Source organism: Phyllobates terribilis, unplaced genomic scaffold, assembly GCF_046119375.1.
Source record: "Phyllobates terribilis strain yellow unplaced genomic scaffold, ASM4611937v1 Scaffold_11__3_contigs__length_659146591, whole genome shotgun sequence".
Classification (NCBI taxonomy): Eukaryota; Metazoa; Chordata; class Amphibia; order Anura; family Dendrobatidae; genus Phyllobates; species Phyllobates terribilis.
In genome coordinates this window covers 34,652,021-34,671,216 of record NW_027362771.1, presented here as the reverse complement: position 1 = coordinate 34,671,216, position 19,196 = coordinate 34,652,021, and the positions used below count along the sequence as shown (strand labels likewise).

At 43.4% G+C, this 19,196-nt stretch overlaps 1 protein-coding gene across 2 annotated transcripts in view; it reads left to right on the top strand.

Moving 5' to 3' along the window:
* The window catches only part of FAM193B (family with sequence similarity 193 member B), a 75,751-nt gene that overhangs the window by 27,410 nt on the left and 29,145 nt on the right, over positions 1–19,196 (top strand). For both annotated transcript variants that reach the window (XM_073651181.1, XM_073651180.1), the window contains 5 exons: positions 4,003–4,245; positions 5,898–6,129; positions 11,784–11,966; positions 12,050–12,413; positions 12,777–12,972. In XM_073651181.1, the coding sequence (XP_073507282.1) occupies positions 4,003–4,245; positions 5,898–6,129; positions 11,784–11,966; positions 12,050–12,413; positions 12,777–12,972 (1,218 nt within the window). The remainder of the gene's footprint in view (positions 1–4,002; positions 4,246–5,897; positions 6,130–11,783; positions 11,967–12,049; positions 12,414–12,776; positions 12,973–19,196) is intronic.

Here is a 19,196-nt window from a genome sequence, read left to right as displayed (position 1 = left end):
TATTGGCGCGAAATTTAAAACACCGCTGTCCTGATTGGTCGCGGCCGGCGGCCGCCACCAATCAGCAACGACCGCTGTCCGGCCGCGAATTGGCGCCGGCTTTGAAACACGCAGGCCACCGTCGGGAGATCAGCGGCGACGCAGCCAGGAGATGACGGGTGCTAGCTGGTCATCTCACGGTTGCTCGCAGCAGAAGTACCCCGATCGGCGGCCTCGCTCCCCGGTCCTCCCTTCACACTTGCCGCGTGGTCAGCGATGTTCTCACAAGCAGTATTGACAACATGACGTAATTACAAAATTCATTAGTGGCCCCAGGGGGATACATTGGGGGGTTAATTTAAAGTAGTGCACAACCCATTTAAACACTGCTTCGCTGATTAGTCGCGCCCCATCGGCCGCATACATATTCTAGAATACCCGATGCGTTAGAATCGGGCCACCATCTAGTGTGTGTACAGTGGTGGCCAAAAGTATTGGCACCCCTGCAATTCTGTCAGATAATACTCAGTTTCTTCCTGAAAATGATTGCAATCACAAATTCTTTGGTATTATTCTCTTCATTTAATTTGCTTGCAAGGAAAAAACACAAAAGAGAATGAAGCAAAAATCAAATCATTGATCATTCCACACAAAACTCCAAAAAAGGGCCGGACAAAAGTATTGGCACCCTCAGCCTAATACTTGGTTGCACAACCTTTAGCCAAAATAACTGCGAACAACCGCTTCCGGTAACCATCAATGAGTTTCTTACAATGCAGACCATTCTTCTTTGGCAAACTGCTCCAGGTCCCTGATATTTGCAGGGTGCCTTCTCCAAACTGCCATTTTGAGATCTCTCCACAGGTGTTCTATGGGATTCAGGTCTGGACTCATTGCTGGTCACCTTAGAAGTCTCCAGTGCTTTCTCTCAAACCATTTTATAGTGCTTTTGGAAGTGTGTTTTGGGTCATTGTCCTGCTGGAAGACCCATGACCTCTGAGGGAGACCCAGCTTTCTCACACTGGGCCCTACATTATGCTGCAAATTTGTTGGTAGTCTTCAGACTTCATAATGCCATGCACACGGTCAAGCAGTCGAGTGCCAGAGGCAGCAAAGCAACCCCAAAACATCAGGGAACCTCCGCCATGTTTAACTGTAGGGACCGTGTTCTTTTCTTTGAATGCCTCTTTTTTTTTCCTGTACACTCTATGTTGATGCTTTTTCCCCAAAAAGCTCTACTTTTGTCTCATCTGACCAGAGAGCATTCTTCCAAAACGTTTTAGGCTTTCTCAGGTAAGTTTTGGAAAACTCCAGCCTGGATTTTTTATGTCTCGGGGTAAGAAGTGGGGTCTTCCTGGGTATCCTACCATACAGTCCCTTTTCATTCAGACGCTGACGGATAGTACGGGTTGACACTGTTGTACCCTCGGACTGCAGGGCAGCTTGAACTTGTTTGGATGTTAGTCGAGGTTCTTTATCCACCATCCGCACTATCTTGCGTTGAAATCTCTCATCAATTTTTCTTTTCCGTCCACATCTAGGGAGGTTAGCCACAGTGCCATGGGCTTTAACCTTCTTGATGACACTGCGCACGGAAGACACCGGAACATTCAGGTCTTTGGAGATGGACTTGTAGCCTTGAGATTGCTCATGCTTCCTCACAATTTGGTTTCTCAGGCCTCAGACAGTTCTTTGGTCTTCTTTCTTTTCTCCATGCTCAATGTGGTACACACAAGGACACAGGACAGAGGTTGAGTCAACTTTAATCCATGTTAACTGGCTGCAAGTGTGATTTAGTTATTGCCAACACCTGTTAGGTGCCACAGGTAAGTTACAGGCGCAATTAGAGAAGCATCACATGATTTTTCAAACAGTGCCAATACTTTTGTTCACCCCCTTTTTTAGGTTTGGTGTGGAATTGTATCCAATTTGGCTTTAGGACAATTCTTTTTGTGTTTTTTCATTGAAGACAAATTAAATGAAGATAATAATACCAAAGAATTTGTGATTGCAATCATTTTCAGGAAGAAGCTGAGTATTATCTGACAGAATTGCAGGGGTGCCAATACTTTTGGCCACCACTGTATGTGTGTATGTATGTATGTATGTATATGTATATGTGTGTGTGTGTGTGTATATATATATATATAATATATATATATATATTATGCATACCACCATTATTACATGCACACCACTACAATCTAATATTACAGGACGTGCCCTTTTTATATATAGTCATTGTATAAATGCTAGTTTTATACCCTATTACCCAGTGTTATTACATTACATATTCATTAAACACCCCTATAATTTGTTACTTGCTTATATAGCGCCATTAATTCCACAGCGCTTTACAAACATTATGGTCGCTGTCCCCATTGGGTCACCGGAGGCAGGGTCGCTACTGCACGAGACCAACGGCAGGAGTGGGACGATACTGTGGGCCCCGTGCTGGGAGGAGTGGTGCAAGGCTGTGGGCCCTGGGCTTTCATAAAATGTCCCACTGATTTCCCTGTGGTGGCCTTGGGAAAAATGGCCGCTGGAGGCGGCACATGTTCAGATTGAGATCTCGGGAGCAGTTACTGGGCTGCTTGCTGTAGTTTTGATAATCTCCTGCTCATTAGAGATTTTATCACTAGAGAACTAGTATACCCTCAGGCATATTTGTAAGCTGTGTATAACTCCACCCCCACCACTGATTGGCAGCTTTCTGCCTATGCACCACGCCCCCATCATTGATAGCAGGCTCAGCATTACAGCTTGGCATTAGGGCCTTCTCACTATACACAAAGCGCTGATGACCAATCTCGCGACAGCCCTGTGACTGAAAGAACAAGGCTGCCGGGTGGAATAAAGATCACTCCCTCCTCTTCCTCCCGGCAGCGGGTTTGTCAGTGCGGGTGCTTGGCAGGTTCAGAATGCTATTCCCCTGCAGATCTGATTAACCCCATATCTGCTTGTTAAGTGTTATTTAAATTATTTTTTATTAAAAAACAGCAGAAAATTGTTATTTTCAAACAAAAAGAAATAACACTAGTCCCCTCTTCTTTTCCCTGCAGATTCAGTGCTGATGCCTTGGCGGTCCTATGTCTTTGTTTTCAGGCAGCTGACATGTGACTGGTGTAACCAATCAGTGGCCTCAGTGGTCATGTGCTCCTGTCCTGTATGACTTCCAGTGATGCCAGTGGCACAGCACATGACCTTTGCAGCCAGTGATTGCCTGCAGCTGTGCCTTGCTGAACACCTGTAAACACAGCAAGGGAGCTTCTTCTAGTCTTTATTGGAAATGAATAGAGACAAGTGTTTCTTTTTATTTCTTTTTTTTAATAGAATTGGATAACGCATTGATATGGCAAACAAGTTTCAAAGTGAATTATATCACTTTGAAAGTGAATAATCTGCTGCACTGCTCATCTTTGTCTGCCATATATTTTCAGTTCTACTATATGTTATACTTAATGGCCACTTGTGCTTTAATAAAAAATAAAAAAATCATTAACCCCTCTCCCCTTGCACCCACCCACTAAAGTTCACATGCCAACTTGCCACGGACCACTTTTTGAATTTGATAATTTATGTTGCAAATATCAACTAGATGAGAAGCTGCATGAATTGGGTTTTCCATCTTTTTGTCATCTGATTTCTGCACTTCCTGCTGGAGAATGACGGATCCTATTAATAATTACTACGTATGATGGCGCTAAGTGCATGTGATACGTATGCTACTCCTATCAATTAGACCTACTGTCATTTATTATGGAAGTACATATATTGCCTCCTGTAGTTCTCGGGACCATGAGGAATCCGATCGCCCATCTTTGGTCACCTGTCAGCATAACACTGCTGTCCCTTTGGCCATTCTGTATTTTGTCTGTGTTGCGTATTGTGGCTGTGTATAACCGATCCAATGAGTTATGACTGATTGAGACCTGGTTTGGAATAAGTATGTACGTTGGGCAATAATTGAGTATACTTCACATATTCTCTTTTTGTTCTTGCTTGCTGCTATTTTCTGCCCAGGTGTTGGCGTCTTCGAGTGACTTTGTACAGACATGCTGCCTGTTGTGTCATCGCGAGAAGAAAGATTGGCTGGGCTCTGCTCCGCACAATGGGCTGCTGTCACCTGTGGATGAAATTCCTGCTTCATTCATGCCCTCCTTAGCACAGAACATTCTGGGGGAAATGCCACTGTGGATTTGCCAGAGCTGCCGGAAGAGTGTGGAGGAAGAAGAAAGGCAGGCGGTCCCAGAGCAGCCATTAGCGGTAATACTCATGAGTGACCTGCTCGGGATAAGCTGATCACCACAACTTGTCATTTTGTTCCCTGACAATAAGCGGATTGCTGGGTGAATCTGCAGGCGGTTAGAGCCATTTATCATTCTACCAATTAATGCATGATGGGCCGGGTTGGCCTTTCTTAAATCAGGTCACACTTATTAAAAAAAAAAAAATCCCACCATATTTACATTTTTCATTTTATAATAGAAACAAACATAAATGTGAAATAATGTGACTAGTTTCAGTAATGCCAAAAGAAAGTACTGGTTTCCGTTTTTACTTGTTAGAAGAGTAAGTATAAAATTAAACGAAATCTGTCACCAGGTTTCGGCCACCTAATCTGAGAATAGCTTAATGTAGAGACTCATGCCTGGAATAAGGGTCTCAATCACTTACTGGGCTGCTTGCTGTAGTTTTGCTAAAATAATTTATGAGCAGGAAATTATTATTATTAGAGGACTAGTAAACCTGCTGCTAGGTAGTCAAGCATATTCATAAGCTGTGTATAACCCTGCCCCTACCACAGATTGGCAGTTTTCTGCCTATGCACAGTGAAGACAGAAGGCTGTAAATCAGTGGTGTGGGCAGGGCTATTCAGAGCTCCACATTCTGAGAACTGCTAGATCTGCAGCAGATAAAGCTGATTTTGTCAAGATGACAGCAAATAGCCCAGTAAGTGACACATAACTGTAATCGGGATCTCTGCCCCTACATCATGCTGCTCTCAGATAGGGTTGCAAAATCCTTCAACTTCATGGAAATGAACGATCATGTAATCAGAGACTGAGCAAACCTGTAACTAACCTTATATTTATTTCTGCTACAAATTTGGGGCATGAGAACCTTATACAGTTTCCACATACTTCTGCATGGGGTTTATGAAAAATTTGCTCTATAAAAAAAAATATTTAGATAGGTAGAAAGCATTTTCAGACGCAGACATTTCTACAGCAAATGTGTCGCTGATTTTGGCCTTTTAGGCTACATTTCCACGATGAGTATTTAAAGCATATATTCTGTGTATGTGTAAGTGTGTGTATATATATATATATATATATATATATAATATATTATATACCGTTCCAGCCCAATGTATGGGATTTATATATTAAAAATCTCTTGCCCATGTGCCTTTCTATTTTTACATTGCAGGAACTGACCTGAGGTATGGTTATGAAATCTGCGAGATGTCAATTTCTCATAGTAAATGTGCTTTTTATTTGTGGTTTTTCTCCATGAATTTGACCAAGATGAGAAAAATCCACAAATAAAAATACATAAGGATTTCTTTTTAAGTGCTGTTCTGTAGTAAAAATACATTTACTCTGGACATTTCTGCATCAATAACGTTTTCTCAAAGCTAGGTAACTGAGCACCTGGGAAAAGGTTCCTAAAGAAAGTAGTTTTCCAACCCCAATTCCAAAATAGTTGGGTTATTTCATTCTATAGCTGGGCAAAGTGCTCATTTTAATAACTGCATTTTGACATGGATTTTAAAAGGAAGTACATTCACCTCATCAGGTCTAAGAAATCTGAAATTGTATGCAGTTTATGAAATCTGGTGATACATCCACTTAAATGTTGTTCTTTGCTCTCTTATACAGTGATATTTACACCATTATTTGCTGCTATTGCAGGTCTCCTTGTCACACACATCCTGCAAGTCCCAAACTTGTGGTGGTGGCTCACACTCCTCATCCTCTTCATCTTCCTCTTCATCCTCTACATCATCTTCTTCGTCGTCCTCTTCATCTTCCTGCCAAGGAAACTCTGGGGACTGGGACCCTAGTTCCTTTCTATCTGCTCACAAGCTATCGGGACTCTGGAATTCGCAGCACTCCAATGGAAGCCCCGGAGCTGGATCTGCAGGTAAGTACTTACTGGCATGTTATGCTAGAAAGGTATTCCCACTGTAACTGCTATTATATAGCATATTATAGACAATATTATATATATTATATCAGCAAGTGTAATCTGAATGTAGGAAACTTCTGATGGATGGCAAATGCCAAAAAAGCATAGTGTTGGCATCTGTCCCTGTGAGCTGGTGCAAGGCCATTTTATGAATTAAAGGAGTTGTCCACTGCTTTCACATTGATGCGCGTCAATTTATGATTGGCCGGGGTCCCGCACCCGGCACCCCCGCCGATCAGTTGTTATCGGTGGCCTCCAGCCAGAAGTCCTTACCTGCGGTGCTTGGCTGTCCATCTGTAGTGGCTGCTGCGGGGTATCCGCCTCCCATTGAATTGACTAGGAGGCGGATGTGCAGTAACAAGCGCTGGTCACTGCAACTTGAAGGCCAAGCACCGCAGGTAGGGACTTCCGACTGGCGGCTGTGGCCTCCGCCACCGATAACAGCTGATCGGCGGGGGTGCCACTTGCGGGACCCCGGCCGATCATACATTGTTGCCCTATCAATGTGAAAGTAGTGGACAACCCCTTTAATGCTTAAATGGGTTTTCCCATGAACCAAGTTCATTTTAATCAGTAAATCTTGAAAAAATAATAATTTCCACAATTGGATGTGTTTATCTCAGCACAAGAACATTTTATCTAATCTTATAAATGTGCCCCTGCTGTGTACTGTGTAATGACTGTGTCTGATCGTGCAGGAACATGGTCTGATCATACCACATCTCCTGGGCAGGGGAAGAAGCAAAAGAGTATACAGATATTACAGCAGAGGATTGCAAATAATTCTTTTTTTGAGGTAAAACATTTTTTAAAAAACAGGCAGGGAAATGTTTTTCCTAACAAAAAGAATAAAAGCTTCAATCGTCTGCTGTAATATCTGTATCCTCTCTTTTGCTTCCTGCCCAGGAGATGTGGTATGATCAGTCAGTGTTCCTGTAGGGTCAGACACAGCCATTACACAGTACACAGCAGGGGCACATTTATAAGATTATCTCTGAACAGGGACATTTTATTTAAACGCAGTGCACCCGGCAACAGCTGGAAGTTTTCCTATTTGTTCTTGACTTGATCACTGTGATAGACCCTATAACAGTGATCAAAAGCCAATAATTAATAAATCATCATCAGGAGTGCCATCAAATGACGATATGATGACTAGTGTTGAGTGCAAGTGCTCGCTACTCGACTTTGCATTGGGGATCTCGGGTATGCACTGAGTATCGCTGGTGCTCGAGTGACATGCTCGAGGCCTCCTCCCACATGTTTTGCGGCTGTTAGGCTATGTGCCCACGTTGCATTTATGAAGCAGAAAATTTCTGCTGCATAAATGCAAGTCCTCTCCCGGAAAAACGCATGCGGAATTCCACACGCGTTTATCGCGCATTTTTCGCGCGTTTATCACGCGTTTTCCACATGCGGAATTGCCTTGCGTTTTTTATGCATTGGACAAAGGCAATTCCGCTTGCGGAAACGCAAAATTAAATGACATGCTGCGGATTTTTGAACGCAGCATAAACGCTGCGGAAAAATCCGCAGCATGTGCATAGAAGTTGCGGAAACCCATTGGGGATCATGGGGTGCGGGTTACCAAGCGTTTTACAAGCGTTTCCGCTGCGGAAATTCCGCATCAAAAACGCTTGTAAAACGCTACGTGGGCACACAGCCTTAGACACAGTCAAAGAAAACATGTGGGACTCCCAGCCATACATAGGCGAATCCTCGCAGCGCACAGTGCGTGTGCTGGGGGGGGGGATTCGTACGTCTGCAGCCACACAGTGACTGCAGACTTAACAATTCAGAGTAGACATTCTCTTTAAGCAGGCCACAGGTTTCAAACCATATGGGAAAGAAAAGGGATCTCTCTGCTGCCAAAAAGCATTAAATAGTGCAATGCCTTAGGACAAGGTATGAAACATTAGATATTTACCGGAAACTTTAGCTTGATGATCGTACTGTGAAGAGATTTGTGGCTGATACAGAGCACAGACTGGGGTCTTGCAGATAAAGGCATGATGAAGAAGGTTTCTGCCAGACAAATTTATCGGTTTAAGAGAACAGCTACTAAAATACCATTGCAAAGCTGCAAACAGGTATTTGAGGCAGCTGGTGCCTCTGAAGTCTCGCAAACCTAAAGTTTGTGCATAAACTTACTATTCGGCCACCCCTAAACAGTGCTCACAAACGGTTACAGTAGGCCCAAACATGCATGAAGACTAATTTAAAAACAGTCTTTACTGTTGAGTGTTGTGCAACCCTGGATGGTCCAGATGGATGGAGTAGGGGATAGTTGGTGGATAGCCACTATGTCCAACAAGTCTTCGACATCAGCAAGGAGGTGGCGAAGTCATGGAAAGAGTGCGAGTAGGCCTCTTAGGGTCCCTAAGGCTGCGTGCCCACTATGCGTTTTTCAAGCGTTTTTGCCTTGGTACGCTTGGTAAAACGTGCCCCATGGTCCCCAATGATAATCCGCATGTGCTGTGCACATGCTGCGGAAGTTTCTGCTGCGGATTATCATTGCGGAAAAATCCTCAGCATGTCCATTATTTTTGCGGATACCATGACTACATGTGCAAATGCGGATATTAAGCGATTCAATGTGCGGATGGTACCCGGGTCTGTAGAAGAGGAGACTACCCTCTAGACCCGGGTACCATAGTACCCGTTAAAAAAAGAATTTAAAATATACATTATACTTGCCTTCAGATTGCCCGCGGTCTTCTCTCTGGTGCGTCCTGGCTCCCCGTGGCTCGCGATGGTGTAAAAGGACCTTCCGTGACGTCATTCAGTCATGTGACAGGTCACGCGACCGCTGACGTCGGCGGTCGCGTGGCCTGTCACATGACTAAATGACGTTTTGGAAGGTCCTTTTACACCACCGCGAGCCGCCCAAGGCACCGGAGAGAAGATTGGGAGCCATCAGAAGGTGGGTATAATGTGTTTTTTTTTTTGTTGTTTTTGTTTTTTTATAACTATTACTTGGTCACACCATATAAATCCATGCTCGTTGCATGGATTTATATAGTGTGACCAAGTTGTCAAGCACTTTTCCAAGTGATGCTAAAATCGCTTGGAAAATGCATGTGAAGAACGCTTGACAAACGCTTCTATCTGGCAGGAAAAACGCATGTAAAAACCACATTCATTTTTCCTGCCAGCGAGAAGCGGAAAAAATCCGGAGCATTTCTGCTTCTTGGGCACATAGCCTAAATGTATGAAAATGACCCCAGCCAAGTATATAGAGTTTCTAACTGACCACTTTCTTCCATGGTACAAAAATAACTGTGCCATCCATAGCAGAATCATCTTCATGCATGACAATTCACCATATTATGCTGCAAAGAATTCCTCTATGTCATTGGCTTTTATGGGCATAAAAAGAGAGAAATTCATCCTCTTCTGATCTCAACCCTATTGAGAACCTTTTGAAGTATCCTCGAGCAAAAGATCTATGAGGTTGGGAGACCATTCACTTCAAAACAGCAGATCAGGGAGACTATTTTGAGATTCTGTAAATAAATTCAAGCAGAAACTATCCAAACCCTCACAAGTTCAATGGATGCAAGAATTGTGATGGTGATCTCAAAGAAGGGGTCCTATGTGAACATGTAACTTGGTCTGTTAAGATGTTTTTGATTTGAAAAATCTTTTAATTTCAGTAACTGTGACCTCTTAATGCTGCAAATTCAACAAATTAGCATTTTAAGTTCTTTACAACCCATAAAATGTTTGGAAACTCTGTTCATAATTTGAAACAGTGCATTTTTGAGGATTTTTTTTTTTTAGTTTTGAAAAAGATTCTGTTATCATTGGGAGATTTGTCCAATCAAATTTGATTTATACTCTAAGGCAAAGGTCCCCAACCTTTCTGACCTTGAAAGCCACATTCAGCTCTTGGAGAAGGGTCAGGAGCCACATCCAGCTCCTGCCCCCTTCATAGTACGGACACCCAGAGTCCCCTATTACTGGTATAATGACAGCCAAAGCTTTTCCACTGAAATCACACCAAGGCAGTAAGCTCCAGGGTTTCCAATCTTGCCCCCATTCAGATCCGCTCTTTTGTGTGTAGCCCTGCACAGGACACCATCTATAGTAGGAGTCTCAAACACGTTGCCCGAGGGCCGCATGCGGCCCCTGAGGCTGCTTAATGCGGCTCGCAGGCACTGGAGCCCCCTTAATGATTGCGGACTGGTCCTGAGGGCTGCCGAAGGATTATTTTCAGTTGAATGTTCTACAAGTTGGGGACCGGGATGGGCAACATTACTACAGGATGGGGACCGGGATGGGCGACATTACTACAGGATGGGGACCGGGATGGGCGACATTACTACAGGATGGGGACCGGGATGGGCGACATTACTACAGGGTGGGGACCGGGATGGGCGACATTACTACAGGGTGGGGACCGGGATGGGCGACATTACTACAGGGTGGGGACCGGGATGGGCGACATTACTACAGGGTGGGGACCGGGATGGGCGACATTACTACAGGAAGTTGGTCTGAATTACTATATGGTGCTAATTGTAAAAAAAAAAATAAATAAATAAATATCACTGTTTTTGGCCAATTAGGTGATACAAAAAGGAAATAAAAACTGTAAACTTGAAAAACTATAAAACTACCATAGCCTATAAAATGAATGGCATTTAAAAGAATAAAATATAAAAGCCAAAAATGATCCAAAAGGTGTATAGAAAAAACAATATGGTATCCTTAAAAATTTCATATCACCCTGCAAAGAATGCGGCCCTTCAGATTCACATTTTTTTCTATGTGCGGCCCATATACTTAGCTGAGTTTGAGACCCTTGATCTAGAGATCTACTATTAACAGCTGTTTGCTACACCTGGCACTAATGCACCAAGCTGTCAGACAGCCACGAGCCACACATCACGGGCCCGCCAGCCACATGTGGTTCTCGCGCTACAGGTTGGAGACCCCTGCTCTAATGGCTGATTTAAGCAATGTACTGAATCATTTGTATTGACCATTTAGGAAAATCAGAGAAAAATTGTATTTGTATAATAATTTGAAACCCAGTGTACAGCAATACTGTGTCATAGCTGTATGGAGCACACACGATCAGATGATTACGACTAATAGATAAATAAAGTGGGGAAAAGAAAAAGTTCTAAAAAATGTGAGAAAAAAAAATCTAAACCCCAGAATTGTGTGTTTTTTCGGCCGCTGCAACACAAAAATATGTAATAAAATGTGATCAAAACATCATATCTACCCCAAAGTGATGTCAATAAAAATGTCGAAACAAGCCCTCAGACAATTCCATATCCCAAAGATTGAAAACATTATGGCCCTTGGAAAATTGTAAAACAAGCCAAAATTATTATTTTATTTTTATACAACTTTCTTTTTTTTTTTTCCTTCACTTAAATGAAACAAAAACTTTTCAGACTTGGTATCTCTGTAATCGTACTGACCTAAAGAATCATATTACCAGGTCATTTTTACCGTATCACCGCTATAAATAAAAAAAAAAAAAACTTGACATTTCCCTTTCCTGCTGTGTATATTTAGCAATTTGTGAGCCTCCCATTTATTAGTTGTGATTTAAAATAGTTTTAGCTAAAATGACTTCTTGTATGTTTCAGGGGACAAAGGCAGTGGTCTCTACGTATCGCCAGAACATGTCAGCAAGACGTCAAAGCTCTCTAGTCTGAAGGTTTGTCCATATAGTCCTTCTGGAGCCAATACAGGAACACTCCCTACCTCACTCAACTTCTGTAAATCTCCGAAGCAGTTTAAAACCATGTGCCACAGACCACTATCCCCAGGTTAGAGAGCATGTATATGTGGATGTAAATGTTAGGCCCTTACTTTCATACACAGCTTAACCTTACAAACTTTTTCCTTACAGGGGAATCTTATCATTCTTCCGATCTTCATCATTATTCTGATCCTAGTGCTCCTCCAAACAGCCCAACGGAGCTCTCGTCCCAGCAGCCAACATCTCCTCACATTCCTCCGCCTCCACACCTTTCGTCAAGTAACTCTTCAGCTCCTTTCTCAGAAACAGGCCTTTCCTCTCATACACCCCCATCTAAAGCCAATGTCTGCGCCACCTCCGGAGCTCACAGAGGTAGTCACTTAACAGGGTCCAGTCCATCTCTTCTGAAAGTCAATCCACCTCCACCACCACTATCTGCCTGTAGCCATCCCTGCAATGGGCATTGTAGTGGCACAAATGCACTTCAAGGAACCTCCCCGGGGACCACTAACAGGTATATTGGTGAAGGGTACACTACCTTGTGAATGTTTCCTTTTTATAGATGTGTATTCACACCTCACTTGTGATAGTCAAAGTGATGAACCATACACTTATGAGTGGTCAATAAACTAAACTTTTTTACAGTGAGGTTTTTATGTATTAAGGCACTGTTCACATCTATGTCAAAGACAAATCATTGCAGATTTCTTAAAAATTTGACATGAAACACATAATACACTATTTTTCCCACGAAAAGAGTATTGCTTTCATTCTAAATGGAAGCCAAAGCGCAAATGTGAACATGGCCTGAGCTGAATGAGGGGGGGGGGGGGGGGGCATCTGTTCTGTTTCACTACAGATTTTATTAATGTTTTAGGGATTCAACATGCAGAGGACACAAATTTTCAAATGTGTCGAACTGCTTGGCCACGCAACCCTGTGAAGCGGACGAGGGGCTAGGTGAAGACGAAGACAGTGGTTCAGAGCGCAGCTCCTGCACTTCTTCCTCCACAAACCAGAGAGATGGCAAATTCTGTGACTGCTGCTACTGCGAGTTTTTTGGCCACAATACAGTAAGAAAGATACCAATTTGTTATTTCTCTTTTTTTAAGATAAAATAATGTAAAACTCTATCTTTTCCCGCCACTAATGATTGAGTTATGCAGTTTTAGATGAATGTGCACTTAGGCCTTATTCATACCCCCAGCATTTCACCTGTACGTGGAAGTAGAAACCAAGAGCGGCTCCAAAATACAGATCTTTGGCTCTATTAGTTTTTCTATCTTGGTTCCACTGCAGATTTTAGATAAGAAATCGATTACTAATCAGTATTTGTCATCGGCTATATGAAAGTCGATTGGTGATCGTTTAATAGCCTGTTAAAAGACTAACAACACGTCCATGCACGCAGAAGGATGGCTAATACGATAATTCTGTGCACATAGAATATGACTGTTCTCGGCAGCATTTGTCCTGTTTACACAGAGCCACATGCTGTCGAATTCAATGATTTTTAAGCTTAAGAATGCTCGTTCCCGATTATCGGCCAGTGTAAGTGGGCTGGCTCATAGCACTGTTCCAATCAGATTACATTGAACATGGACATCAGACAAAATTTAAGTTTGCACATCTTTGATGTGAAGGATCCTTTCAGCAAGATCACGTCATTGTGCAGTTACAGGAGTACTTCAATCTGACATCAATGCAATATACACATGATATGCACTAAATATGTGATGGATGCAGGTCTGTTATCTGGAAGATGAAGCCCTATCTTGCATTGCCATGAATGGAGTAGTGGCAGCACATGGCAGCTCCCTTCATTCTATTCAGAAGTGAATTCTTGCCAAATTCTGGAAATCGTTACTCTATAAAATATTTATGGCATATTCCCTGAATATGCCCTAAATGTTTGGGATGGGAACACCAGTTTAACATAATACACAATTGCGCTCCCTCTATGCCTTTAGGTAGAATCTGTTCAAGTTGGCATCATGACAATAGATCGGTTTATTGTAGTTTTGGTTGTTTTTTTTGGATATTTTTATTGTGAAACACAATGTTTTGGGGGGGGGGGGTGTTTGTGTGTGTGTGCGTGCACATTGAAAATTTGCACACACTTTTTCCACAAATTGAAGCTGTTTTGTATTGCATATGTTGATATTATCTATAAAAACCATATTTCACATTTAAAAAAAACAACAAAAAGCATTGACAAAAATCGCATCACAAACATGCACGCTTTATTAATTTCCAGTTAAAAAGTACGAAAGAAAAGTGTTAACATTTGTATTGGGCTATGTTCCTATGATGAGTGTGACCATACAGCTTATAATCTTAATCAGCCAGAAGATTCCATTTCTTAAGCCAAGAGAAATTCACTATTGTGTTCATGTTGACTTGTAAATGTGTGTGTATTTCTGTGGCTGGTCAAGAAGGTCATACTATTTGTATAACTCTGAATTTTGACTTCTCTTTGATTCTGAAACAATGATGATTATTTACAAAAGTCCCCTCCTATACCAACTATGTAAATAGATTAGCACAAACAATGAGCCCTGTGAGTAAATGCCCTCCCTAACACCTTACCTGTGAATGTGTACTTAAAAAGGGGATATGCTTCTGTATCAGTGAGACTTGAAACAGAATTTGGAACAGACTTTACAGGGGAGAATCAAAGATCAAACTCTCTTCACACCATCAGCTTGGAAGCTTGGCTTTACCCAGAGAGAGACAGATTTGGATTCTACATGATTCCAGCCTAAAGGTGTATATATAGCCCTGACTGGAAAGATACGGATCTGCTCCATTGACCATCAGAGAGCCCATGTATACATTTGGGGATACCGGGTTGGGACGATGAATTCACCTGGCCCCATGGATATGTTGTTTGGGGTCGCCTGGAACCCATGGTCCCACATTCTGAGAAGCCAGATTGGGAAAAGCCAGTCATCTGGCCCAATGGAAACTCTGGGAGAGGCGAGGGTGGGACCCTCGGGTCTCCTGGCCTTGTACCTTGATGGACTGCTGGCTTCCTAAGCTTGCCGCTACCTTCTCTCTGTGGGGGCCTGCTAAAAGTGGGGGGCTACTGGTTGAGGTAGTCGGCCCTGGAAGTCCCAAAGTCGCAGCTGTTGTATCCCAGACGGGCCAGCGGAAGGTTGAGGACTGTGTAATGTTGCACCATCTTGGGTATTTGTTGGGACTGTTCCATCTGTTTATTGCCCGCTTTTGGTTCAGTAAAGTATTGCCACGCTGTTTTACCCTCACCCTGTGTTGTCCGAGTGGTATTACGCCCACGGAAGACCCCGGGTCTTCACAATGAGTATTTGGTGAGTGTTTGATGTAGTAGATTTTCTGTAACTATTAAGTAAATTAAGTTATTTGTGTTTTTTTTCTTTGCATTTTTATACATTCGTTTTTAACTCTGCGGTTTTTATCTCTTCTTTGTATGTCATGTTTTAAACACAGCTGCTTTGCTTTTGATACTTCTTGCTATTTCGGTTTGTCAAAACTTTATAGTTATTTGTGGATTACCTGTGTTTTTGATGCGTGTCCGCCATGGAAATGCATTAAAGACGTGCTTTTTTTATTTTTTTTTTTTACCTGTGGATTTTTTGCATCTAATGCAAGTCTATGGGAGAAACTCTAGACCTACTGAACTATTCCCAAATTAGACAAAAAAATCAAGTCACTGAAAAATATTATTTTATTATGCAAATCAAAGAATACATCATACATAAAAATAAAAAAAAATCCAGAGTGGGTGGGAAAGAGAGGAAAGGGAAAGATAAAATGTGATAAAGAGGAGGGAGTTGGGGAACACTCAGTACGGCATATAGAGCAAAAACACATCACTCAATCATAAGGAAACATGCAATGTAGTGATGATCAGATGAATACATCGTATACTCCCACCTAAGTATACAAAAGGGCTTTATAAAGTGCCGTGTGCAATAAGATATTAATTGATATAATGAATCTACAAATGTCTATAAGACACATCAGATAGTGTGTCAAATATGTAAATGGCTAAATACCTTATCAAAAAATCTTAATAAATATTGCGCAAGCCCCAAAAGTCACATCAAGTGCTGAAAATAGATCCCCAACCTGAACAAGGAGTATACTCATGTAGTTGTCACTGAGGTGTTATATGCTGTTCAGATGAAAGAATTCATGACATTCCATGTGAGGAATAAATGCTCATGAGATCCACAAGCGTCATGTATACTGTCTGTATGGTGCACACCACATCCCCCTCCACCTACTCCAACGCGCGTTTTGCTGCTGCTTTGTCAGGGAGTGAGGTGGGGAGGAAGTGGATGGTATATATGGGAGATCCACAGTTGATCATACTTACAAATTGGGGATGTCATACTACTGGGTGCCGCACCAGCACATACACGCGGCCCGCCATAACTTCCGCAGCCTACTATAGGAGAAACTCGCACAAAAAACTCCATGTATCCGCAGGAAAAATTAACATCTTTAAAATATGGAGTGTAAAAAATAAATATTAAAAAAAAAATTAAACTTGAATCATCCACGTTTTCATCCTTTTAAAAATAGAGATTTAAGTAATAAATATTCAGTATTTTCAAGTCCCAATCTTATCAAAATTTTAATCTGTACGGTATACTTATACAGCACAAAATATTTAAATATGCAAAAACTATGCAATTAAAAGTGATTAAATCATCGCAGATACCCCCCAAAATGGTATAAATAAAAATGTCAGCTTTTCTTGTAAAATGACAAGCTCTCTTATAGCTCAATTGATGTAAGAAGTAAAAAGTTAGGCCACAAGATGTATAGATATGTAGAGATGGAGATAGATTCTTTACAAATTTCTGGAAATGTTTCTCCTTCCCCCATGACGGCACCACGGAGAGAGGGGATCTGCCCTTCAAGGACAGGAAACCTACAGATAAAAGGGCGGTACATCTCTCCCGCATCAGTTGGTTTCCTGTCCTTGACTGGATCCTACAGTCCGGAGGAGGCGTACCTGCAGGGTGCCAGAAGATGGACGTCGTGGGATGCCAGGCCCGGCCAGTCCGATCCAGGCAGCGGGAGTCCCCTGCCTCGGCTGGTGCGGTGTCCTGATGCGCCACCGCTGGGGTCAGTGGGCCCTTGGGGTGTGCGGAGGGGGGTCCGGATGAAGAGGCAGAGCCTGTCGGGGCCGTCGAGGACTGTGCTGGACCCCCCTGGTTGCGGAGGTGAGAGCGGGGCACGGCCTGGCGGCGCGCATGTTCAACTTCCGGGTCTGCGTGGCGCCCCTGGATGACGCGGCGCCGCAATGCATGACTGGGTAGCCAGTCTGCGCAGGCGTCCTCCTGCAGGTGCAGGGGAGGAGGGGGCGTCGGGTCACCACAGGCACTATGGGAGGGACTCCCAGTGCCTTAAAAAGACAGCGAAGGATGCCAGTAGTTGCTCATCAGAGCTCTGGCACGGTGTGTGTGTGTGTGTGTGTGTGTGTGTGTGTGTGTGTGTGTGTGTGTGTGATAAAAAAAAAAAAAAAAAAAGTATGTATGTGACCAGGACCTACCTCCTCAGTCGCCACCGCCAACCCAACGAAAGAAGAAACCGGAAGAGACAGGGCACCAGGACCGGAACAGTGGAAGCGGGCGCTCCGGCAGATCATAGAATCATAGAATGGTAGAGTTGGAAGGGACCTCCTGGGTCATCTGGTCCAACCCCCTGCTCAAAGCAGGATTCACTAAATCATCTGACAGATGTCTGTCCAGCCTCTGTTCGTCGCAGCGCAGCAAGGACTCCGTCTACAAAGATGGCTCCACCTCCTGAACCAGTACCCGTTCTTCCGTCTGGTTGGTAAGTGAGCTTCGTGAAATTCCACTTTGTAACTAGGGGCCCTTGCGCTCTCTCTCTCTTTTGTCTCCTATAGGGAAAAAAGAGTACAGGGAAAACAAAAAATAGGACTTGTGCACTATGCTCTGAAACCTTGCCCACTACTTGGGATAAGAGACTCTGCAGCTCCTGCATTGAGCAGACTATATGCGAGGGAACCCCGAGATTTGCCTCTGAACTTAGAGACCTGATTAAATCGCAGGTCGAAAACACCATTAAATCTTTTCAGGGGGGCAAAAGGTTAAGGAAAACTAAAAACATATCCCCCGAGTCAAGGTCTAGCCGTTCTGAGGATGGCGGAGATTCGGACACTTCCACCTCTTCCTCCTCCTCTTCCTCATCTACAGATAGAGGAGGACGGAGCTGTTTCCCTGTCGAGGAAACGGCCTCCTCAAAGCTGTCAGATCTACCATGAGATTAACAGATCCCCGGCCCAAAAAATCCATACAAGACGTGATATTCAGTTGTCTAGAGCAAAAAAAGAGGAGATCTTTTCCACTCAACGAACATGTTCACTCGCTGATTTAAGAGAGTGGAAAAGACCGGAGAGGAAGGGCTTCCTTTCCTCTAAACGAAAGTACCCTTTTGAGGACCCAGCATGTTCCTTTTGGGAGAAAGCACCAAAACTAGATGTCGCCATAGCCAAGGCCTCAAAGAAATACTCCCTTCCATTTGAGGACATGGGCGTCTTAAAAGACCCCTTGGATAAAAAGGCAGACACCTTCCTAAAGGGTTCCTGGGAAGCCGCTGGGGGGGGGGGTTAGAACCTGCGGTAGCTGCCACGTGTACAGCCAGGTCACTAATGGTCTGGCTGGATCAGCTTGAATCACAACTGAGGCAAAAAACATTGAGAGACACAATCCTTGAATCTATCCCGATAATGAAAGGGGCAGCGGCCCTCCTGACTGACGCCTCGGCGGACTCCGTCAGGTTAGGTGCTAAAGCAGCAGGGCTTGCTAACGCGGCTAGACGAGCCCTCTGGCCCAAATGTTGGCCCGGGGATCTACAGACTAAATCTAGGTTGTGCTCCATCCCCTGTGAGGACGAGTTTCTATTTCGGCCCGCCCTTGATGATATCTTGGATAAGGCAGGGGACAATAAGAAGCGGTTTCCTATCCCGTCTAACACTACTTACAGGAAACCTTTTCGGAGTAGAAGGTTTATACGTAGGAAGCCCCCTAAAGCAGGGTTCCCCAACTCCAGTCCTCAAGGCCCACCAACAGGTCATGTTTTCAGGATTTCCTTAGTATTGCACAGGTGATAATTCCATCACCTGCACAGGCAATAATTACATCACCTGTGCAATACTAAGGAAATCCTGAAAACATGACCTGTTGGTGGGCCTTGAGGACTGGAGTTGGGGAACCCTGCCCTAAAGGACAGGATAGGTGGGAAGACGGGAGAAGGAAGACCAAGGGATTCCTATTTAACA